Source organism: Leucopleurus acutus, assembly GCF_964270905.1.
Source record: "Leucopleurus acutus genome assembly, chromosome: 1".
Taxonomy (NCBI): Eukaryota; Metazoa; Chordata; class Mammalia; order Artiodactyla; family Delphinidae; genus Leucopleurus; species Leucopleurus acutus.
Window position 1 is genome coordinate 197,384,761 of NC_139142.1, and position 25,786 is coordinate 197,410,546.

General features: G+C 40.3%; 1 protein-coding gene across 2 annotated transcripts in view; it reads right to left on the reverse strand.

Moving 5' to 3' along the window:
* Nucleotides 1-25,786, reverse strand: part of ITGA8 (integrin subunit alpha 8) — a gene marked incomplete at both ends in the record, with an annotated part of 178,153 nt that overhangs the window by 79,408 nt on the left and 72,959 nt on the right. For both annotated transcript variants that reach the window (XM_082844951.1, XM_082844950.1), the window contains 2 exons: nucleotides 3,265-3,372; nucleotides 6,323-6,368. In XM_082844951.1, coding sequence (XP_082701077.1) covers nucleotides 3,265-3,372; nucleotides 6,323-6,368 — 154 coding nt within the window. The remainder of the gene's footprint in view (nucleotides 1-3,264; nucleotides 3,373-6,322; nucleotides 6,369-25,786) is intronic.

The window sequence follows — 25,786 nt, forward strand, 5'->3', positions numbered from 1 at the left end:
GTTGCCAAGTTATAACTTTCAAAGCATTCTCTTCTGATCTAAAAAGAAAACCTCACTGAAATATTCATTCTGAATTTACAACATTTATGTTATATGTAAACACACACATATACATCGTATGTTTTATATAACAGATACTTAGGTGCACTCACAGGTCTATACCTAATTATAACGCACACTTGTCAGAGAAAGCTGTGAATTATTATTAAATTAGAATTAAAATTTCAAACTAGCATTTATGATCATAGTCAATATGAATAGGTCTGACTGGAGCAAAAAAACTCCATTAAACCAGCCCAGATCCCTCATCACATAATTTCTAAATGAAACTGTTGGGCTATACTTCTGGTGCTTCAGAAGGCAGGACAGTACCTTACAAATCCTCTAATACTAGTCCTAACCCAATGCAGGAAGGGTTAGAATAATGACCTGGTGATGTAATGGTGCTCGTAGCCACATATGGGAGAAGAGGAATGAGATAAATGTGAAACAGGACTTAAAAGTACAAAGCAATTCACTTTTCAATCTAACCAATTCAGTGCTCTTTCAGTGATGGCAAATATCAGGTTTTACATAAAGTTAGGCATATCTGAAAAGTTTTTCCAAATTTGAAAAGGGGATAGTTATTAACTTTTATATTTATAAAATATTTTTTTTTACCAAATAAATTTTTTTTTTTTTTTTTTTTTTTTTGCGGTATGCGGGCCTCTCACTGTTGTGGCCTCTCCCGCTTCGGAGCACAGGCTCCGGACGCGCAGGCTCAGCGGCCATGGCTCACGGGCCCAGCCGCTCCGTGGCATGTGGGATCTTCCCGGACTAGGGCACGAACCCGTGTTCCCTGCATTGGCAGGCGGACTCTCAACCACTGCGCCACCAGGGAAGCCCTACCAAATAGTTTTAATCTTTCTCATTAGATAACAATTATGTGAATATTTATGGGTTGGCTTTTTTTTTTCTCTCTCTAGTTTTTTCTCTCTCTAGAAATGCAAGTAGCAGAAACTTTATAAAATTACACAGCTGGGCTTCCCTGGTGGCGCAGTGGTTGAGAGTCCGCCTGCCAATGCAGGGGACACGGGTTCGTGCCCCGGTCCGGGAAGATCCCACATGCCGCGGAGCAGCTGGGCCCGTGAGCCATGGCCGCCGAGCCTGCGCATCCGGAGCCTGTGCTCCGCAACGGGAGAGGCCACAACAGTGAGAGGCCCGCGTACCGCAAAAAAAAAAAAAAAAAAAAATTACACAGCTGTTTGAAAGGCAGAGAAATTCACATTGAGGGAAATGGAGAACTATTTCCCAGTTAGAGGTTTACTTAATAGTTTTCAGATGTACAAGATTATATCAAATACAGACAAAAATTACAGAAAAGAAAATCAACAAATGCTTTTCAATCATTTTTTAAAAAATGAGCTAAATTCCTATAATACATTTTAAAAGGTATCCGAGAAACACATTCGAGACTGAACCCGCTGTTAATTTTCCATCTTCTGATACTCTGAGTTACCCATTCAAAATTTTTGTATGTGAAAATAAAACATCTTTCAGGAAATGGATGGAATAGAATCAAATAAATAATTGTAATTTGCCCACGTAACAAATCTGATTTAATGCAACAAGAGTTCGTGAAAACAAGGCAATTTTCTTGTTAAAAAGTAATATTCATGTCAATCCCAAATTCCCAGTCTGCTATATTTAAAATAAAATGCCTTTCCATGAAAAAACAATTAAAAAATAAAAAAATTTTTTAAAATAAAAAGGAATAGTCTTTCCATAAAACCAAACAGATCCCACAATCTGTTAAAAAAAAAACACTTCAATTTTTTAAAAAATTCAAAAACTGAAAACTCCTGAGAAAAGATGATCTCGTTCATAACAACATTTCACACCAGAGTGTGCCACACATATATGCTTTAAAGAATTCAGTCTAGAAGTCCATTCAGTGATGAATGTGCAAACAGAACTGTTGGGCGAAATACCAAAGTTTTAATACTTGTGCCCAAGTAGCACTCATTGTTCATTTCATGTTCATTTCATCCAGGGTTAGGAGAGATGCTAGCTAGCTCTTTCACATATTTTCTCAGATCAGGTTTTCATTATAATATTTTATGGTTTCATACCATTTTAAAATGTGCTCAGGGCATTTCCCAGCTACTTTCAGAAGCTCCTTAAGGGGAAGACAGGCCTCCCTGAACCGAGAGGTCCCAGCAAAGGAGGTTTTTCAAAGAATTCTTCAGGGTCCTCTACACCCCCATCCACCACCCTCAAAGGCTCTGACTCCAGTCTGAACCCCTGTCCAAGGCCATGAGCAGCGTGCTGAAACTGGCTTCTATGGGTCTGTAGACTGGTGTGTTCTGCATTCTGACTTTCTCAGGAACCGACCATATCATCTGAAAATGGAGGTAAATCTCAAATGCTCCAAATGTTTGTTGATCTTTCAGAGAATATACCCTAAGGCATTACCCAATATGACAGACTTCTGACCCTGGAGGACCTACATATTGAGAAGCAAAGTGGCATTTCCTTGAGCTGTGCTACAGCCAAGTTCCATTTCTTACTGCCTTCGGGTGACCGGCCAGATTCACGAGGAACATTCTCAGAAGGTGTATGAGCCTGTCCACCTCCAGGCCAGGCAGAGGACTATTCCTGACGATGAGATCATGGCCACAGAAATATAGCTGAGGACACAAAAATCTCTATTTTTATAATGTTTACCTTCTGTCTCATTGTATACAGATGTGAGGTTATAAAACTGACATCTATTTTCAGCACAGGAAACCAAGTAATTTAACCCAAGCCTATTTAAGAAAAAAAAAAAAGGACAATACATATGTCTGAAAAGTGGTTTCCATATGCATATGCAAATACAAGCGTCAAGGTATTTTATTATATTTTCAGTTTGGTTAATGTGTATTTTAGTATGCCAAGGTTCTAAAAGAGATCTCCAAGATTTACTTGGTCGGGAATTTTCTCAAGTGTTTTTGTTTCTCATCACATGTGGAGGCCGTAGATTGGAGAAATGGCCTTCCCATGACAGCAAAAGTTCAGCATCGTGTCAGAGATCCTTTTATTTTTCTTTTGAAAGACTAACAACTGGCTACTCAGATGTGGTGCACAGACCCACAGCATTAGTTAGCACCCCCTTGGAGCCTCTTCGGAATTGTAAAGTCTCAGCCCCCATCCCAGGCCTGCGGCCCCCAAAGCTGCATGTGCACCAGATCTCCAGGTGATCTGAGTCCGCCTAAGCGGGCTGGCAGCACCGCACTGACTCACCAGGCCACAGATGCCATCGATTCTGGAATCTGGCAGGTTTTATTATCCAGATTGATGATCACCGGGTGCAGGAGAAGCTGGGCTCCCACCGTCACAACCGGCCTTGCTCTGCAGGGAGAAGACACACGGTTTTAACCAGCCCCAGGAGGGGCAGGCAGAAGCCCACTGCTCCACTTCTAGAGGCCACGGCCAACATTCCTGGCCCCGGTGCCAAGAATTCCCCTCACTGAGTGAACAGGTGGGCTCTAGACTCAACCAGCGACCTCCAGACACATCCGGTAGCTCACGAATACAAATAAAGGAGCCGTGGGCCCATGAAGCACAGCCGCGCTCATGGACCTTCTCTGTCTGTGGAGGGGCTCACGGTATTTTGGCGACATGGCTGTGAAAGATCTCTCCTCTGGGACCTGCTGGTCTGTCCATATTCGCATCTGAATATGAAGAGATACATCATCCTGCAGCCACTCACGCTGCATCTGTAAGTACTCGAGTTTTGCTAATTGTGTCGCCATGTTGGCTGGTGATTTTGAACCGCTGATCGATCATTTTCTAGACAAGCTTTGCAGATTGAGCTAAACCCATGAGGGTGAGCTGACTCATGCTGCGCTTCACGTGAAGCAATGGTTCTCAACCCTGACTGCACGACAGAAGCACCCCGGGAGCCGAAAAACAGAAGCCAGTCTCCCGGGGTCAAGGCCAGGCACTGGAATGTCAAAAACAAAAACCTCCAGGTGATTCTATGGTGCGGCCGAGTTTGAGGAGAGGGTCTAATACCGAGTAAACTCCGTTCCAACCACCCGGGGAGGATAAATCAGACAAGAAAGTAAGTCACTGGGAAAAGGAATGGGGCAATATTTATAAAGGTTGGTTGCCAAAATATGAGAAATGGGAGTGAAATCTCCAGATGACAGTGTGAAACGACGCCACGTTGCTTAAGTTTTCCTCCGACAGGAGGGAGGGCGGGGCCTTGGGGCAGCGTGTTGTTTAGGGCACTGGTTTAAACAATTCCATTATTACCGTAATGGCGCCCAATGGGAATTTTCCTGAACTCCTTTGCGCTATTATCTGTACTCTGTTATATGATTTTTCTTTTCAATACTGTGTTAGCTCCAGCCCTTGGAAGAGCAGATGATAAGACAGGATTAGACACACAAGGCACTTATTAGGGCAAATACTGATGAGGGAAAAAGGGGAGGGAGGGAGGAGGCTGGGACCAGCAGTCAGAGTGTGATGTACATCTGATTCCTGTGAAGAAGAAACAAAAGAGGATCTGGGAAAGAAGCTCCAGCCAGGGCACTGGGGAGCCCTTGAGCCAAATCTGCCTGCTAGTGGAGCTCCAGGTGGGCCTGTATTTGTATCCCTGTTGTGTCCAGTAATCGCCCGGGAGCAGCTCATGGGAGATAGGGCCTTGTTGCACATGTAGACTCAGAGCACAGTGGAGGGACCATGAGTCAATTTCACTCCATCAGCTCTGAGTGGTGCATCTTCATGGCCACCACAAACACAGCCCCATCCTTCAGGTACTTTGAGAGTTTCAATCACCTGATTCTCTACCCCCTGAGGTGGAGAGTGGCTGGTGTAAATCAGCCCTCTGAGTATGTCTTGGGACTGATGAGGAGGACAATCTTGCCTACTTGAGGAAACCTACTTTAGCATCCCTCAGGGAGTTGACCTAGGTTCGAACTATGTGCCCAGAACACCTGGGTTGGACCTCTGCCTTTTGTCTTGATATCCTGACCTAGTGTCTTGCGTTCCTATAAAACTGTTTTTTTAAGAATAAAAAAGAATCTAAATTTTTTTTAAGAAGAAAGAAGAATCTAGTAAGTAACTGGTAGCACGGTCTACCAGTTACTTATTATTTCATGTACCTTACATGCAGATTCTCACTTAATCCTTTCAACAAAAATAAACTTGTAAATATTACGCCCATTTTACAGTGAAAAAAATCTGAGGCTCAGAAAGTTATAGAAACTCGCCCAAGATTACAAATGGGTGAGTGTGTGGACTGGCCAGGTTTTTAAAATCCAGACCTGTCACATTTGAACACTTGTTCAATTCTTGCTTTGGGAGGCTACCAATTCTTGGTATTTCTATTCCTTAATGTAGTGTCCACACTTGATGATAGAGGCCAGGGTGCATAGCAACACTCCCCCACCCTGCATTCCTTATCTATAGGCACATTTTAATGCATTTCCAAAGCAAAGAGAAGTATTCAAATGTAATAACTTTAAAAAGTGTGTCATTTTAGAAGTTCTGCTAAGATTCACATCTTATTTAATGTTATGTTAGTAGAAGCTGGAAGTTTGGTCATGAGGTATGAGAAAAAAAAAAAACAGAAGGGCTGAAAGAAAGGGGAAAATATTGAGAGCAAATACTCCTCCAAACTTTACAAAGAGCATCTAAATGCTCTCCAAAATAAATAGTTGGGATTTACTCTTTAAAGAAAAACTAACAACGAAAAAGAAATGCATTTGAGACAATTAGAAGAACATATCCACGGATGGAGGAATAAAGAAAGTGTGGCGTTCAGCCATAAAAAGGAAAGCTTGCCATTTATGACAACACAGAAGTACCTTGAGAGCATTATGCTAAGTGAAAAAAGTCAGACAGAAAAAGATCAATACCATATGATCTCACCTACATGTAGAATCTAGAAACAAAAATCAAAACCAAAAAATGAACATAAAGATACAGAAAACAGATTGGTGGTTGCCAGAGGTGGGGATGAGATGGAGTTGGAAATGGATGAAAGTGGCCAAAAGTATAGACTTCTGTTTATAAGATACTAAGTTTGGGGGATGAAATATATAGCATGGTGCCTAGAGTTAATAATACTGTGTTATATATCTGAAAGTTGCTAAGAGGGTAGATCTTAAAACTGCTCATCACACACACAAAAACTGTAACTGTGTGTGGTGATGGATGTTATCAACTAGACATTGTGGTGATGATTTTGCAATACATACAAATATTGAATCATAATGTTGTATGCCTGAAACTAATATAATGTTACATGTCAATAAAAGAAAAGAGCATTTGCATACCATCAACCACATACCTGTAAACAGCTACTTTTCCTGTTCCAAATGCACCCACAATTAAATCTAAAAAAGACAAAAACACACAACACGTGTACAAATTTTATAGAAACGATCCAAACTCATAATTATAAATAGCACATAAAGCATCCTGAAATGCTGATTGCAGAGTGAGAGTCATAAAAGTAAGAACAGCAAATCACACCGTTCTTAAGACATTTTGGAAAGGATACTGGAACTTCACTCTAGCTCCATATGACACATACATCAATAGATCTCAAACCCTTCTGGACTCAGGAAGGCCAGCCTTCTAGAAATGCTTCAGATGCTCATCGTAACACCATTTCTCCTATCCTCCAGACTCAAGGCACACATCTTAAATCAAAAGGGGAAAAGCAGGGGCTAAGGGCCTACTAAGTGCCAGGCTCGTAGCACATAGTATTTTATCATCCCGCTACCGGAGCAACCCTATAAGGAAAGTATTTTACCAACGAAGTGAGACATTTTGGCTGCCATCTCATCACAGCCATTTGCTCTTGACAAATATGCGGATGGCGAGTATGGTTTTGGCAGAGTGATCAGTAGCATATGAAATAACTGACATAGCATTACAGCCGTCTCTCCTCATTTGCGGTTTTGCTTCTTCAGTTTCAGTTACCTGTGGTCAACCACGGTCTGAAAATATTAAGTGGAAAATTCCAGAAATCAACAACTCATCCGTTTTAAATTGCACGCCGTTCTGAGCAACGTGATGAAATCTCACGCCGTCCTGCTCTGTCCCGCCCGGGATGTGAATGATCCCTTGGTCCAGCGTGTCCTGTCCGTAGTCACTTAGCCAACTTGGTGTCTCAGTGCTTGTTCAAGTGACCCTTACTTTACTTAATAATGGCTCCAAAGTGCAAGAGGAGTGAGACTAGGGACTTCCCTGTCAGTCCAGTGGTTAAGACTCCATGCTTCCACTGCAGGGGGCAGGGGTTCGATCCCTGGTTGGGGAAATAAGATCCCGCACGCCGCGTGGCACGGCCAAAAAAAAAAAAGAAATTAAAATTAAAAAGAAATTTTTAAAAAGGAGTGATGCTGGCAATTAAGATGTGCCAAAGAGAAGCCGTAAAGTGCTTCCTTTAAGTAAAAAGGTGAACGTTCTCCACTTAATAAGGAAAGAAACAAAATCCTATGCCGAGGTTGCTAAGATCTGTGGTAAGAAGAAATCTTCTCTCTGTGAAATTGTGAAGAAGGAAAAAGAAAGCCGTGCTAGTTTTGCTGTCGCATCTCAAACTGCAAAAGTTAAAGCCACGGTGGGTGAGAAGTGCTTAGTTAAGATGGAAAAGGCATTAAATTTGTAACAATAAGATATTTTGAGAGAGAGAGAAACCACATTCACATAAGTTTTATTATAGTATATGGTTATAATTGTTCTATTTTATTATTAGTTATTGTTGTTAATCTCTGACTGTGCCTAATTTATAAATCCAGCTTTATGTATAGGAAAAAACATAGTATGTAAGGGTTCAGTACTCTCTGCGGTTTCAGGCATCCACTGAAGGGTCGTGGAACGTATGCCCCCCTGGATAAGCAGGGAAACCACTATACAAAAATATTAAACAACAACAACAATGATAATAATAAATAGCACAGATTGAACACTTATTCTAGGCCAGGAATTCTTTTAATGGATTTACTTTAACTTATTCTTAGCAAGTTAAGAAGTCTCTGTCATATTATTAGCACAATTTTACAGAAGAGTAATTTGAGACTTAGGGAGGCTCACCGATACATTCATTGAAGTTCACACAAGTACATAAGAGGTGAAGCTGCGTTACCGTGGTGCTGGGCAACAGAGCAATCTTAGACTATTTGAGAGGTAATGTTCACAATGACCTCAGTGACCGGCTGATATATAGGCAGAACTCTCTGTTTTTCTTAATCTCATCTATAATGGTTATTCTTTCTCGGTGGATGCAATCAAACAAAAATTTAAATGACCATGATGATATCTGCAGAGTAACATTTAGAAGCAGAGATGGGAAAACTGGATTCGGAAGAAATAACGGCCACAGAAGAAAACTTACAATAGCTGAAACTCTAATCGGTTAATTCTAGTAGGACAGAAGTGAAAATGAAAAAAAAAAAAGAAAAAGAGAGGAGGGAACTCCTTTGTCAGTGCCATATGGAAAACCGATCAAGAAATTAAACTGGTTCAATGGAATTCGTACAGGAAAATGATTTGTAGCCACATGCCCTTGGCATTCACCTTTCCAGAGCAAAGGAACTGGCCAGGCTGCAAGCAATATGATTCTTCTCTAGGGGCCTCTCTTGGCCGGGCCGAGGGCATTGTCCTCGGTCCATGATGCATGGGAGTTGGATGGATAAGCAGGTACATGAGCTCACATGGCTGCTTTCTTAGGGTGACTCTGAGACATGTACTTCCCTGTCTCCCAGATTTCCCCAGCTAGACAGAGCTCGAGTTGCCCACCCTGTCAGCCTTTTGATGATAATCTTCCCTTCCCACATCTCTCTTCCCTACTCCCTTAGCAACGATTTTCTGGGGATATTTCTCAAACCACTTGCCTTCTTTTTTTTTTTTTTTTTGAACTTTATTTAATTTATTTTTTCATACAGCAGGTTCTCATTAGTTATCTATTTTATACATATTAGTGTATACATGTCAATCCCAATCTCCCAATTCATCACACCACCGCCACCTCCCCCCACCACTTTCCCCCCTTGGTGTCCGTATGTTTGTTCTCTACGTCTGTGTCTCACTCTCTGCCCTGCAAACTGGTTCATCTGTACCATTTTTCTAGATTCCACATATATGCGTTAATAGACGATATTCGTTTTTCTCTTTCTGACTTACTTCACTCTGTATGACAATCTCTAGATTCATCCACGTCTCTACAAATGACCCAATTTTGTTCCTTTTTATGGCTGAGTAATATTGCATTGTATATATGTGCCACATCTTCTTTATCCATTCGTCTGTTGATGGGCATTTAGGTTGCTTCCATGACCTAGCTATTGTAAATAGTGCTTCAGTGAACATTGGGGTGCATGTGTCTTTTTGAATTATTGTTTTCTCTGGGTATATGCCCAGGAGTGGGATTGCTGGGTCATATGGTAATTCTATTTTTAGTTCTTTAAGGAACCTCCATACTGTTCTCCATAGTGGCTGTATCAATTTACATTCCCACCAACAGTACAAGAGGGTTCCCTTTTCTCGACACCCTCTCCAGTGTTCACTGTTTGTAGATTTTCTGATGACAGCCATTCTGACCGGTGTGAGGTGATACCTCATTATAGTTTTGATTTGCATTTCTCTAATAATTAGTAATGTTGAGCAGCTTTTCATGTGCTTCTAGGCCATCTGTATGTCTTCTTTGGAGAAATGTCTATTTAGGCCTTCTGCCCATTTTTGGATTGGGTTGTTTGTTTTTTTAATATTGGGCTGCATGAGCTGTTTATATATTTTGGAGATTAATCCTTTGTTTGTTGATTCATTTGCAGATATTTTCTCCCATTCTGAGGGTTGTCTTTTTGTCTTGTTTGTAGTTTCCTTTGCTTTGCAAAAGCTTTTAAGTTTCACTAGTTTCATTTGTTTATTTTTGTTTTTATTTCCATTACTCTAGGAGGTGGATCAAAAAAGATCTTGCTGTGATTTATGTCAAAGAGTGTTCTTCCTATGTTTTCCTCTAAGAGTTTTATAGTGTCCCGTCTTACATTTAGGTCTCTAATCCATTTTGAGTTTATTTTTGTGTATGGGGTTAGGGAGTGTTCTGATTTCATTCTTTTACGTGTAGCTGTCCAGTTTTCCCAGCACCACTTATTGAAGAGACTGTCTTTTCTCCACTGTATATCCTTGCCTCCTTTGTCGTAGATTAATTGACCATAGGTGCGTGGGTTTATCTCTGGGCTTTCTAGCCTGTTCCATTGATCTATATTTCTGTTTTTCTGCCAGTACCATATTCTCTTGATTACTGTAGCTTTGTAGTGTAGTCTGGAGTCAGGGAGTCTGATTCCTCCAGCTCCGTTTTTTTCCCTCAAGAATGCTTTGACTATTCAGGGTCTTCTGTGTCTCCATACAGATTTTAAGATTTTTTTGTTCTAGTTCTGTAAAAAATGCCATTGGTAATTTGATAGGGATTGCAGTGAATCTGTAGATTGCTTTGGGTAGTATAGTCATTTTCACAATATTGATTCTTCCCATCCAAGAACATGGTATATCTCTCCATTTGTTTGTATCATCTTTAATTTTTTTCATCAGTGTCTTATAGTTTTCTGCATACAGGTCTTTTGTCTCCCTAGGTAGGTTTATTCCTAGGTATTTTATTCTTTTTGCTGCAGTGGTAAATGGGAGTGTTTCCTTAATTTCTCTTTCAGATTTTTCATCATTAGTGTATAGGAATGCAAGAGATTTCTGTGCATTAATTTTGTATCCTGCAACTTTACCAAGTTCATTGATTAGCTCTAGTAGTTTTCTGGTGGCATCTTTAGGATTCTCTATGTATAGTATCATGTCATCTGCAAACAGTGACAGTTTTACTTCTTCTTTTCCAATTTGTATTCCTTTTATTTCTTTTTCTTCTCTGATCGCCGTGGCTAGGACTTCCAAAACTATGTTGAATGACAGTGGTGAGAGTGGACATCCTTGTCTTGTTCCTGATCTTAGAGGAAATGCCTTTGGTTCTTCACCATTGAGAATGATGTTTGCTGTGGGTTTGTCATATACGGCCTTTATTATGTTGAGGTAGGTTCCCTCTATGCCCATTTTCTGGAGAGTTTTTATCATAAATGGGTGTTGAATTTTGTCAAAGCTTTTTCTGCATCTACTGGGTTGATCATATGGTTTTTATCCTTCAATTTGTTAATATGGTGTATCACATTGACTGATTGGTGTATGTTGACGAATCCTTGCATCCCTGGGATAAATCCCACTTGATCATGGTGTATGATCCCTTTAATGTGTGGTTGGATTCTGTTTGCTAGTATTTTGTTGAGGATTCTTGCATCTATTTTCATCAGTGATATTGGTCTGTAATTTTCTTTTTTTGTAGTATCTTTGTCTGGTTTTGTATCAGGGTGAAGGTGGCCTCATAGAATGAGTTTGGGAATGTTCCTTCCCCTGCAGTTTTTTAGAAGACTTTGAGAAGGATGGATGTTAGCACTTCTCTGAATGTTTGATAGAATTCACCTGTGAAGCCATCTGGTCCTGGACTTTTGTTTGTTGGAAGATTTTTAACCACAGTTTCAATTTCATTACTTGTGATTGGTCTGTTCATATTTTCTATTTCTTCCTGGTTCAGTCTTGGAAGGTTATAACTTTCTAAGAATTTGTCCATTTTATTGGCATAGAGTTGCTTGTAGTAGTCTCTTAGGATGCTTTGTATTTCTGTGATGTCTGTTATAACTTCTCCTTTTTCATTTCTAATTTTCTGATTTGAGTCCCCTCCCTCTTTTTCTTTCTTTTTTTTTTTTTTTTTTTTTTTGTGGTATGTGGTCCTCTCACTGCTGTGGCCCCTCCTGCCATGGAGCACAGGCCCTGGACGCGCAGGCCCAGCAGCCACAGCTCATGGGCCCAGCCACTCCACAGCATGTGGGATCCTCCCGGACCGGGGCATGAACCCATGTCCCCTGCATCAGCAGGCGGACTCTCAACCACTGCGCCACCAGGGAAGCCCTCCCTCTTTTTCTTGATGAGTCTGGCTAATGGTTTATCAATTTTATCTTCTCAAAGAAACATCTTTTAGTTTTATTGATCTTTGCTATTGTTTTCTTTGTTTCTATTTCATTTATTTCTGCTCTGATCTTCATGATTTCTTTCCTTCTGCTAACTTTGGGTTGTGTTTGTTCTTCTTTCTCTAGTTCCTGTAGGTGTAAGGTTAGATTGTTTATTTGAGATTTTTCTTGTTTCTTGAGGTAGGCTTGTATTGCTACAAACTTCCCTCTTAGAACTGCTTTTGCTGCATACCATAGGTTTTGGATCATCATGTTTTCATTGTCATTTGTCTCTAGGTATTTTTTGATTTCCTCTTTGACTTCTTCAGTGTACTCTTGGTTATTTAGTAACGTATTGTTTAGCCTCCATGTGTTTGTGTTTTGTACATTTTCCCCCCGTAATTGATTTTTAATCTCATAGCCTTGTGGTCAGAAAAGATGCTTGATATGATTTCAATTTTCTTAAATTTACTGAGGCTTGGTTTGTGACCCAAGATGTGATCTATCCTGGAGAATGTTCCATGAGCACTTGAGAAGAAAGTGTAATCTGCTGTTTTTGGATGAAATGTCCTATAAATATCAATTAAATCTATCTGGTCTGTTGTGTCATTTAAAGCTTGTGTTTCCTTGTTAATTTTGTTTGGATGATCTGTCCATTGGTGTAAGTGAGGTATTAAAGTCCCCCACTATTATTGTGTTACTGTCGATTTCCTCTTTTATAGCTATTAGCAGTTGCCTTATGTATTGAGGTGCTCCTATGTTGGGTCCCTATATATTTATAATTGTTATGTCTTCTTGGATTGATCCCTTGATCATTATGTTGTGTCCTTCCTCGTCTCTTGTAACATTCTTTATTTTAAAGTCTATTTTATCTGATATGAGTATTGCTACTCCAGCTTTCTTTTGATTTCCATTTGCATGGAATATTTTTTTCATTTGGGATCACCTGTCCATTGGTGAAAGTGGGGTGTTAAAGTCCCCCTACTATGATTGTGTTATTGTCAGTTTCTGCTTTTATGGCTGTTAGCATTTGCCTTATATATTGAGGTGCTCCTGTGTTGGCTGCGTAAATATTTACAATTGTTATATCTTCTTCTTGGATTGATCCCTTGATCATTATGTAGTGTCCTTCTTTGTCTCTTGTAATAGTCTTTATTTTAAAGTCTCTTTTGTCTGATATGAGAATTGCTACTCCAGCTTTCCTTTGATTTCCATTTGCATGGGATATTTTTTTCCATCCCCTCACTTTCCATCTGTATGTGTCCCTAGTCTGAAGTGGGTCTCTTGTACACAGCATATATATGGGTCTTGTTTTTGTATCCATTCGGTGAGCCTGTGTCTTTTGGTTGGAGCATTTAATCCATTCATGTTTATTTAAGGTAATTATTGATATGTATGTTCCTATTACTATTTTCTTAATTGTTTGGGGTTTGTTTTTGTAGGTCCTTTTCTTCTCTTGTGTTTCCCACTTAGAGAAGTTCCTTTAGCATTTGTTGTAGAGCTGGTTTGGTGGTGCTGAATTCTCTTAGCTTTTGCTTGTCTGTAAAGCTTTTGATTTCTCCATCGAATCTGAATGAGATCCTTGCCGGGTAGAGTAATCTTGGTTGTGGGTTCTTCCCTTTCATCACTTTAAATATATTGTACCACTGCCTTCTGGCTTGTAGAGTTTCTGCTGAGAAATCAGCTCTTAAACCTTATGGGAGTTCCCTTGTATGTTATTTATCGTTTTTCCCTTGCTGCTTTCAACGATTTTCCTTGTCTTTAATTTTTGCCAATTTGATTGACTATGTGTCTTGGCATGTTTCTCCTTGGGTTTATCCTGTATGGGACTCTGCGCTTCCTGGACTTGGGTGGCTATTTCCTTTCCCACCCAAGAAGTTTTCAACTATAATCTCTTCAAATATTTTCTCGGGTCCTTTCTTTCTCTCTTCTCCTTCTGGGACCCCTATAGTATGAATGTTGTTGCGTTTAGTGTTGTCCCAGAGGTCCCTTAGGCTTTCTTCATTTCTTTTCATTCTTTTTTCTTTATTCTGTTCCGCAGCAGTGAATTCCACCATTCTGTCTTCCAGGTCACTTATCCGTTCTTCTGCCTCAGTTATTCTGCTATTGATTCCTTCTAGTGTAGTTTTCATTTCAGTTATTGTATTGTTCATCTCTGTTTGTTTGTTCTTTAATTCTTCTAGGTCTTTGTTAAACATTTCTTGCATCTTCTCGATCTTTGCCTCCGTTCTTTTTCCGAGGTCCTGGATCATCTTCACTATCATTATTCTGAATTCTTTTTCTGGAAGGTTGCCTATCTCCACTTCATTTAGTTATTTTTCTGGGGTTTTATCTTGTTCCTTCATCTGGTACATAGCCCTCTGCCTTTTCATCTTGTCTATCTTTCTGTGAATGTGGTTTTTGTTCCACAGGTTGCAGGATTGTAGTTCTTCTTGCTTCTACTGTCTGCCCTCTGGTGGATGAGGCTATCTAGTCAAACCACTTGTCTTCTAATCCTTGTCTTAATGTCTGCTCTAAAAGAACCCAACCTAAGACACAATAATTCTTGTTAAAAATGTTTTTTAAAAAATGGACTCAAATGGCTTCAGTATTAAAATCACAGTCAAAATTCAAGCAACCCAAGTGTCCATCAACTGATGAACGGATAAAGAAGAAGTGGTATGTGTATATATATATGTGTGTGTGTGTGTGTGTGTGTGTGTGTGTACACACACACACAATGGGATATTACTTTGCCATAAAAAAGAATGAAATATTGCCATTTGCAGTAACGTGGATGGACCTAGAGATTATCATACTGAGTGAAGTCAGACAGAGAAAGACAAATATTATATGATCTCATATATGGAATCTAAAAAATAATACAAATGAATTTATGCATTGAGGCAAATCAGAAACAGGCTTACAGACATAGAAAACAAATGTGTCGTTACCAAAGGGGAAAGGGATGGAGGAGGAATAAATTAGGAGTGTGGGATTGACAGATACACGCCATTATACATAAAATAAACTACAATGATATACTGTATAGCACAGGGAACTACATTCAACATCTTGTAATAATCTATAATGGAAAAGAATCAGAAAAAGCATATATATATATATATATATATATATATATATATATCCATTTAACTGAGTCACTTTGCTGTACACCTGAAGCTAACAGAATATTGTAAATCAACTATACGTCAATATAAAAAGTTTTAAAAAACTCTCTTGTTTATAGATACAGAATCAGATTCAGATCATAGGCTCAAGACTGGACTCCAAAGCTCCATATTTTAAAAGATGTGCTTGCTAATGTTTAATAAGTCAGATGAAGGTCATCTGAGGAGCTCTGTGAGATTAAGGAAGACAGTTAAGTAAAGGGCTACAACTTGACCATCTATGATTCATGGAATAAAATATTCTTTTCCAAGGGTTCAAATCTTTGAAGCCAGAAGTCAGAGTTTCTAAGTCTACCAATTTTTAAAATCACATCAGAATTTCAAGTTTTGCAACGATTTTCACATTTATTTTTTTTCTGTTACATTCGTCTCTCCCAGCACATCAGTGCGTTTTTGCTATGTCAGAGGAAAAAGAGCTACTGATTTGAAGAAACATGAACTCTGTTCTTCTTGTATAATCCTGGACTTAATTATTTAGACAAGTATAACACAGGTGGCACTTGGCCTGATCCGTATCTATTGATATGACACACGGACAGGAAAGTTCCATTATGAAACTGATTCAAGGGAATCATGTGCTTTGTTTTTGTCTCCAAATAAGGTGAAATGTTTGTATCTTGAGATTAGACACTTTATAAATAACAGAAGAATTGTAAGAACTGACTCTTTGGAAATGGCCAAGAAAATGAGACTATAAACTCTTCCAGGGCAGGAATCTTTCCTCAGGTTTGCATATCACAAAGACTTTATGGAGTGGTAGGGGTTGAAATAAATGAAGAAAGAAAGAATCTTTGCATCCACGGCACCAGGCACAGTGCCAGAGACAGGGCAGGGACTTTATAAATACCTGTGAAATAGGAGGATGAGTAATCATGAGATAATATACTAAAGAAGAGAGAGATGAGGAAAATGTAACAGTTTTTAAGACAGGCTAATGTCAACTACAATCAAGTTCTGCTGAATTTTGGCATGTGCACTTGAAGGTGTTGGGAGGGAAACCCATACACACACGGAGGCTCCAGATTCAGAGGCTGCATCGTGATCAGCCTGTCATTACGGAGGAGAAGTTGAGAGCCACCCTCCTGATGGTCAAGAGCAGCACACGTTTTTCTTTGGGAACTCTCCTAGGCCTCAGGATGGGAATTTTCCTACTCTGGAAAAATCAAATATCTGGCGAAACAGGCCACATTTCCTTTTTTCATGAGAATGTGGCCACGGTTATTCAGAGGCCAAGAAAACAGTTATCTACCACCAGAAGTATGTTTGTCTTTTGAGACACCACCTTGGTCTTGTGCCTGCTGGAAAAGGCCAGAAGCATTTATGCTCAGGACCTTAAAGTTATCAGATTTCTCTAGGGGAGGAGAATGGATCGGCTGATCTGTATTTCTAACCAATTTGTCCTTCCAGAATATGTGATTTGCTTTGATAAGTGCTATGTGATTTCCATATATATATATATATATGATGTTATGTTCCATATATATACATACATATATTTGTTTGAGTATATAGATGTATATACACGTATGTATCTCTCTCTATACACACATATGTATATATGTGTGCATATATATACACATACATATACACACACACAATTTTTAAAAATCTTGCATAATTCTGCCATGCTTAGGAATTTCTCCCCCCCCCCACTCTGCCTTGGGACTTTTACTGTATTCTTTTTATTTTTATTTTATTGGCGTATGGTTGATTTACAATGTTGTGTTAGTTTCAAGTGTACAGCAAAGTGATTCAGTTATACATATATTCATTCTTTTTTAGATTTTCTTCTCGTATAGGTTATCGCGGAATATTGAGTAGAGTTCCCTGTGCTCTACAGTAGGTCCTTGTTGGCTATTAAATACAGTAGTGTGTGTATGTTCACATCGAGGAATTTCAATGATAATCTGATGACAAATTTTGGTGCTAATATTTGGATTCATAACTCTGAACTTTTCCCTCACTTTGAGACAACAGGTCTTATACCTTTATCTAATGTTTACTTTCCTTTCTTATAGAAACTTCTTAAAAGCACATTCTGAAAACAAGCAAACAAAAACTTTGCCTTTCTTTATACAAAGACATTTAGCCTTTTAATTTTTCCCTTGAAGAAACATTTGGCCACTAAAATTGGTTCTTTCCCCTTAATCAAAAACTGTTCTAAAAATGCTGGAGTCCTTTGTTATCACCTCACATTGCCCGAGAAACACAGTTTATTTTCCTTTTGGCTTTTGATGGAACTGAGTACTTTTAAGGATATAAAAAGGGGATATTAGCATGAATGCAGTATCAGTTGGCAAGAAAAACTAACCCTAAAAAATGTGAGGTCATAGGAGATGTATTACACCTCTGTTTTGTATTTTATTTCACTAAAACCGTTGTTTTTAAACGAAGAAGAAGTAAAGAGCCAAGTCTCTAAAGTGGTACTTGGACTGTAGGGTCTGATTTCATTAATCTCTGAAAGAAATTTTAGAGTTGGAAGAAGTTCATTGTGAAAACATCAGCTTTGTTCTGAGTGTGGATTTGAGGTCTGGGCCTAGGTAGGCAGGGGGCAGAAAGGAGAGAATGGAAACTTCATGGAAGGGGGTTAGATGGGAGGGGAAGACAACAGGAAGAGTGATGACAGGGTTAGATGAATGAGTCTGCCAGAGGCGTTTCATGGGGGGAAGCCTCCGCGGTCACCCAAGCACTGACATTTCATAAGCTGTGAGCCTTCTTACCTGCTACCTTCTTTCTTCCTACTTCTTACTCTCTCATCTTCTTAAGAAATATACGAGCGCTGGTCTCTTGCTCAAAATGCCATCAAACTCCTCCTTTTAAATTTTGGAGTTAAAAGACATTTACCATTTCAGAATAATTCTGGACAGTGAGATGTGCTATAAAGAGCTTCCAAATAAATGAGAAACATGGGAATGTGAAACTAAGAATTGTATGAAAAGATAGTGATGACTCAGGGGCTTCCCTGGTTGCACAGTGGTTAAGAATCCACCTGCCAATGCAGGGGACACGGGTTCGAGCCCTGGTCCGGGGAGATCCCACATGCCGCGGAGCAACTAAGCCCATGTGCCACAACTACCGAGCCTGCGCTCTAGAGCCCACGAGCCACAACTACTGAAGCCCGCGCGCCTAGAGCCCGTGCTCCACAACAAGAGAAGCCACTGCAATGAGAAGCCCGTGCACCTCAACGAAGAGCAGCCCCCGCTCCCTGCAACTAGAGAAAGCCCGTGCACAGCAATGAAGACCCAATGCAGCCAAAAATAAATAAATAAATAAATTTATATTAAAAAAGGAGATAATGATGACTCCAAAGGAAAGCGCCCCCTGCAGCGTGACCCCCCCAAGTGTAGAAATCACAAAGGAATTTGAAGATTGAAACTTCTTTTTAAAAACTGAAGCAAGTTCAAAAGAGAAGTGAAAGAAACAGAAGATGTTTACAATGCAGACCTCTGATCAAATGGGAATATTTTTCAATGCTTTCAAGAATGTCTGGCACCTATGAAAACATAAATGTTAATTATTAACCCTATTTTATGACAGACTCATACAAATTAATAAAACTATAAATAGTCCCGTAAAAAGATAATAAACAGGCAATTCATGTGAAATTAAATAGCTGTGACCAATAAGTATATGAAAAGATGTTCAACCTCATTAGTCATCAAAGGATTACAAATGGAAGAAACAATGAGATATCATTTTTGACCTTTGAAATTTGAAAAGGTGAAAAGTTTAGTATTAGGCAGAGAGAAGAGAACCAAAAACTCATACGCTCTGTTTGAGGGAATTGAAATTGGCACAATTTTCTTAGAAGGTGCTTTGTTGGTATGTAGGACAATGCAAACGTTTGGCCCAGAATTTGCACTTCTAGGAATTTATCCTGAGGCTATACTGGACAGCTGTGCAGAGATGTATCCAACAAAAGCTAACCTTCTAAACATTTTAAGTATATGCATTTCATTGCTACAACAATCCCATGTGGCAGATACCTTAATTATCCCCATTTTAAAATGGGGAAAATGAGGTTCTGAAAAATTAAATATAGTAAGTGGCAAGGCCAAGTTTTAAACCCAGGCAGTCTGGCTGTTACCTGTTTTTGTCCCAGTGCTCCCCAGGAGCATAGCTACAGGCTACCTTTAAAAAAATCTTAAAATTCAGATGTATTTTACATACAGTAAATTTCATCCTTAAAAAGTATCCTAATATGTGGAATCTACAAAAAGAGTACAAATGAACTTATCTACAAAACAGAAATAAAGTTACAGACATAGGAAACAAACTTATGGCTACCAGGAGGTAAGCGGGGGAGGGATAAATTGGGAGATTGGGATTGACATATACATACTACTGTATATAAAATAGATAACTAATAAGGACCTACAGTATAGCACAAGGAACTCTACTCAATACTCTGTAGTGACCTATATGGGAACAGAAACTAAAAAAGAGTGGATATATGTATATGTATAACTAAGTCACTTTGCTGTACAGCAGAAAGTAACACAACATTGTACATCAACTATACTCCAATAAAAATTTTTTAAGAAGTATCCTATTCTCAGAGCTTTGATAAATTCATCTGGTTGTGTAACTACCAACACAACCAAGATACAGAACAACTCCATCATCCCAGAATGTCCCCCATGCACTTTCTAGTCAAGCCCGCTCTCACCCCTAGCCCCCTGCATCCTCTAATCTGTTTTCCAGAATGTCTCATAGATGGAGGCATACAGTATGTAGCCTTTTTTTTTTGGTTTACCTTGTCTGGCCTTTTCTCTTTATTTTTTTAAATTTGTTTTATTGGAGTGTAGTTGATTTACAATGTTGTGTTAATTTCTGCTGTAGAGCAAAGTGACTCAGTTATACATATATTCATATTCTTTTCCATTATGGTCTACCACAGAATATTGAATGTAGTTCCCTGTGCTATACAGTAGGACCTTGTTGTTTATCCATCCTGTGTATACTAGTTGCATCTGCTAATCCCAAACTCCCAATCCCCTCCTCCCCCACCCCTCCCCGGCCACCACAAGTCTGTTCTCTGTGTCTGTGAGTCTGTTTCTGTTTCATGGATAAGTTCGTTTGTGTCACATTTTAGATTCCACATCTAAGTCACATCATATGGTCTCTGTCTTTCTCTGACTTACTTCCCTTAGTAGGATAATCTCTAGGTCCATCCATGTTGCTGCAGATGGCATTATTTCATTCTTTTTTATGGCTGAATAGTATTCCGTTGTATATATGTGCCACATCTTCTTTACCATTCATCTGTCAATGGACATTTTGGTTGTTTCCACATCTTGGCTATTGTAAATAGTGCTGCAATGAACACTGGGGTGCACGTATCTTTTCGAATGATAGTTTTTCCCGGTTACGTGCCCAGGAGAGGGATTGCTGGATCCTATGGCAACCCCATTTTTAGTTTTTTGAGGAACCTCCATACTGTTCTCCATAGTGGCTGCACCAATAGTATGTACCCTTCTGGGTCTGGCTTCCTTCACTGAACTTAGTGCATTGGAGATTCATCCACGATCTTGCATGTGTCAGCAGTTCATTCATTTTTAATGCTGAGTCGTACCCCACTGGCTCATGGTTTGTTTATCCATCCCTGGCTAAGGGGAGCTTGCATTGTTTCCAGTTTTTGGAAAGTCACTATAAACATCTGTGTACAGGTTTTTGTACCTATAGGCCGATTTTGATTTGTAAATTCTCTCTCACTGTAATCTCTTTGAAGCCCTCTTTTAAATGCAGTGTTCTATTTCAAGTGGAAAATTCCTGAATAGAGGGTAGAAATTTAGGAGTTCTAACCAGTTCCAGTTTACTTTGCCACTGGCTTCCTAATGACTCTGGACAAGTCGCTCTTGGTTGCCAGATCTCTGGTGAAGTCTTCAAGGTTCTCCAGATGAGAAAGCCAAGAGCTCAGTAGAATTGGTTGGGGTCACATGACTGTACTTTCTCTGCTCTGATTTACAATCCAGGACTGTGCTTTGCCTCTTGAGTCAGCTGGGCTCCTGCAGGGTTTGTGTCTCGTCTTGCCTCCTTTATGAGACAGTTTCTGGCATTCTCCCTGGCTTAACCAGAGCTGGACATCGCACTGGCCCACATCCATGACTCAGCTCCCTGAGCTCCACATCCATAGAATTCTGGCTCCTGTCTTGGCATTGCTCATGCTCACAGCCCACAGCATCTCCTCCAGACACTCCTCATCCCTGTCCCGGCTCCATCTCTGCTAAGCCCCTTCCCACAGCATTTTAAAGGTGAACTGGGGGTTGTCAAGTATAGCTGTTCACCTAGACCCACCCAGGGTCTGCTCACTGTCATAAAAGGATGATTTTAAGAGAAACAACAGGATTAAAGATAACTGTGTAAAATGATGGAGTTAAAGATGCTGTGTCAACATGGCAATGCTGACTTGTAAGTGGGTTACGAAATTGGCTTAAGAGTTTGGCACTGGAAAAACAGCTCATGTCTGTGGGAAGCAGGCATTTAGATAAGTCTCCTTGAATTTGGTAAATGTGTTTATCTAAAAATAGACAGAGGCTGCCTTTCCTCCTTGCTTTTTTATTGCAACATGTAAAATATTACTGAGAGGAGGGTTATGAGTTGAGGAAGAAAATGTTTGGAAAAAAAATGCGTGATTTTTATCCCAGAAAGTAATAATCCCAGCAGTCTGTCTGAAATGCTTCCAAATGAGCTCTGAAGGAAAACATTTATGAGTTGGATTGTGGTATTAGGTTGCAACATTCTAATTTACTGAGACTTTTATTTTCTTTTTTAAAAAATCCCACAGAAAATAAGAGTGAACTATCAAGTGATAAGTCTGCCTTATGAAAATTGTTTTCTCTGTGTTATTAGCATCCTGTGGCTGTAAGCATCACCCCTCTCCCCCTACCGCTGCTTGATGCTTCGCTAGTTGCATTTCATGTCACTGGATCAAAGGCATTTCACTTTATCCTTGTTGTGGCCACAGTTACAATATGTGTGCTGTCCAGTCAGTTGCTAAAAGTCTTGGAGAAAAGTTTGTTTCTTTTCGACTCGTCTCATTTATAAGTGGCTGACTACTGGGAATGATTTCAGAGTCTCCAAAAGAGTCTGGTATTGAGGCCGAAAAGTCGGCCTCTATACCAGTGCTGAATCAAATCTCGGAGACAGAGTTTTGGGTGAAGTAGAAAAGAATAGCTTTATTGCTTTGACAGGCAACGGGGGACACAGTGGGCTCGTGCCCCTCAAAACTGTGTGTCCCAATCCAGGGGGATTTGGTGAGGAGTTTTATGGCAGTGGTTCAAGGGCGGGGTTGCTGATAAGGATCAGGGTGTGTGCTGGGACTGTAGTCCTTTAACCTGGCCTCAGGTGGTCTTCTGGGGAGCTTCTGTGATTCTCAAGGTTATCAAACTGTGACCTTCTCTCTGGAACATCTTCCATTTGTTGGGGGTTTTAGTTCTGTGGAAGAGCTCAAAGATATTGTCATGTGTATCCCTTGAGGCAGAACCAGGACCCTGCCCCAAGGCTGCACCATTGTTTCTTGGCTTCTCCTCCCTTGTCTCTGCATCCCCTCCCTTCACTGATCAACAACTGTTTGAACCTGCCTTTTGGAAGTCAGGGAGGGCCATGGAGGCTGAAGTCTATTCCCTACAAACAGGAAACAGGGACACAGAAAGGCTTCTGTGCCCAGGAGCCCCACAGGGTCCTGCTCGGTTTCAGTATCCCACAAGACACTACTCCCACATCCATCCTGATAGGGAAAATCCTATGATTAAAACCTTGAGGGACTTTAAAAGTTTGCTAAGTGATATGGACTGAATTGTATCCCCCCCCATCCCCCAAAATTTGATGTTGAAGTCTTAATCTCTGGTACCTCGGAATGTGACTCTATTTAGAGAAATGGTCTTTAAAGAGGTAAGGTAAATGAGATCATTAGGGTGGGACCTAATTTCATCTGGCTTGTGTCCTGTAAGAGGAAATTTGGACACAGACACACACAGAAGGAAGACCATGTGCAGACACAGAAAGAAGATGGCCATCTACAAGCCAAGGAGAGAGGCCTCGGAAGAAACCAACCCTGCCCACATCTTGAACTTGAACTGGTAGCCTCCAGAAATGTGAGGAAATACATTTCTGTTGTTAGGGCCACCCAGTGTGTGGTACTTTGTTATGGCAGCCCTAGAAAACTGATACAGTAAGATACAAATTTATAGAGTTGCAAGGGAGGGAGCAGAGGAAGAAAAGAAGGTGTGGGCAGTGGTTCCCTATCCTGGGGACCCTCATTCAGCAACTGGTGATTGAACACCCATCATAAGCCAAGTCGTGTCCCAGCTGCCAAGGATTCAACAGTGAGCAAACCAACACATTCCCTGCCCTTCCAGCACTGATAGCCTATCAGTCAACTCTCCACGAGGGCTTGTTCAAGATGCAGGCCAGCACCCACCGACTCAGAGTCCCTGGGTGCGACCTACTTCCCCTGCATCATGTATATCTGATGGGAATAAGTATATCAGATCCTACTCTGCTGCACATTTGAGAAGAGGAAATAGTATAAGCTTCTGCAGCTGGTGTAGAGGAGCTGTCAGGGACAGAAAGAAAAGGAAGCCGGAGATGAGAGGGGCTGAGCATCCCCCCAGATGAGCTTCACCTACATCACAATTTAGCCTGAAGGCTGGCCAGACCCCACGCTTTCTGTTGTACCCTCACACTCTCATGAATTTCTATTAGGGCTGGTAGTTTTTAGGAAACTGGCTATTACTAATATCATCCCAGGAAGATGCCAGCAAGAAGATACAAGATGATGGCCATACATAGAAAGAAGGGCGTCACGTGAACAGCGTTTGCTACTAAGAAGGACTAAAGAGGATTTTGCTGCTGGGTTAGTTATTCTGAAAAGCTCTCCCCCTCGACTCTTAGGAAGCTCTAGGCATGATCCCCGAGTCATCGCATTAAGGCACAGGGCTAGGTCTGGTGCAAAGCGTTAGAGCATCTGGATCTCATCATTTGAGTTTCTTTCGGGTCCCTCTCACCTCCATCTAGTGGGTGAGGTTAAGAAATAACATATATTGACTGCTTAGAGTGCTTCACAGTTTGCAAATCGCCTTCAAAACAGTCCTGAGCAGTGGGAAGCTAAGGTTCAGAGACGTAAGTGGTATATCCAGGATTACAGAGCTGAGAATGACGGGTGAAGAAATGAGAATATGGGCCCCCTGACTCCCAGTTTGGTGCTGTTTCTATCAAGCTGGCTACTGGTTCTCTTAGTCTAGCAGTTTGGCATTTAAATGCCCAGTGAATACAGAACGAAGGTCAGGGGTTCTGCTTGTCAAGAATGAGTGCACCACCTTGAGTGGAGCCTCCCGTGATCCCAGGAGAGGAAGTCCAGGTTTATTTAAAAGAGCATCATTGCCTCAACTTACATGTCTATTCTTTTTTAAAAATTTATTTTATTGACGTATTTACAATGTTGTATTAATTTCTACTGTACAAAGTGATTCAATTATATATATATATATATACACACACACATTCTTTTTCATATTCTTTTCCATTACAGTTTATCACAGGATATTGAATACAATTCCCTGTGCTCTACAGTAGGACCTTGTTGTTTATCCATCCTCTATATACTAGTTTGCATCTGCTAATCCCAAACTCCCACTCCATCACTTCCCCACTCCCCACCCACTTGGCAGCCACAAGTCTGTTCTCTATGTCTGTGGTTCTGTTTCTGTTTCGTAGACAAGTTCATTTGTGTCGTATTTTAGATTCCACATATAAGTAATATCATACGGTACTTGTCTTTCTCTTTCTGTCCAGGTCTATTCTTATTCTACACAAGAATAAGATAATTTGTTGGACTTAAGTAGAGTTCGAAGATAGTGGCCAGGTAAAGAAAGGAGGGAAAGAGTTCGTATGCCCAGGTGTGTGGCTGTGAGGAAATTGGTTTATGCATTCATTTATTCTCATTCATTCATTCAACAAGCATTTACTAGCCACCTCCAGTGCCAGCCACTGCTTGGGACACTAGAGTTCCATAATGAGCAAAATTAAATCCATTGCTTGCTCTCAACTAATAAAGTGTCCAGGCTCGAGGGGTGAAAGATGCATTTATCAAATAACCACAAAAAAATGTGTCATTTCAACCTGAGAGAAGTGTTTTTAGAGGAAGGACAACAGTCAGGAAAGTCTTCCTGAGGAAGTGACATTTGAACTGGGCTCCTAAGTGGGAAGCGAACTCCCGGGAAGATGTCCAGGGTGTGCAAAGACAGAAGGGATGCTTCAAGCAAATTACACTCAACTTTTAAATCGTATATTCATCAATTAAAAATGACTTATATGAAGAACACACCCCGGGAGCTCAGAAGTAAAGGAGAGGTTCTAAGTACAGGGGAACTAACTCCCACTCACCAGCGCCCACCCACCCATAAAAGGAGCCATGGCCAGCCAGAGAGTTTCTATTAACTATACACTTACCACTAAGATCAAGGATAAATGATATCCTGTCATATTTACTGGTGCCTTGGGTTTCAGAAAGAAGCCAGCTTCTACAACTGAATGTTTGGAAGGTAGGTAGTTTGATTTAAACTGTCAGACTTATGGTTTCTGGCCTAGCATGTAAAAAGC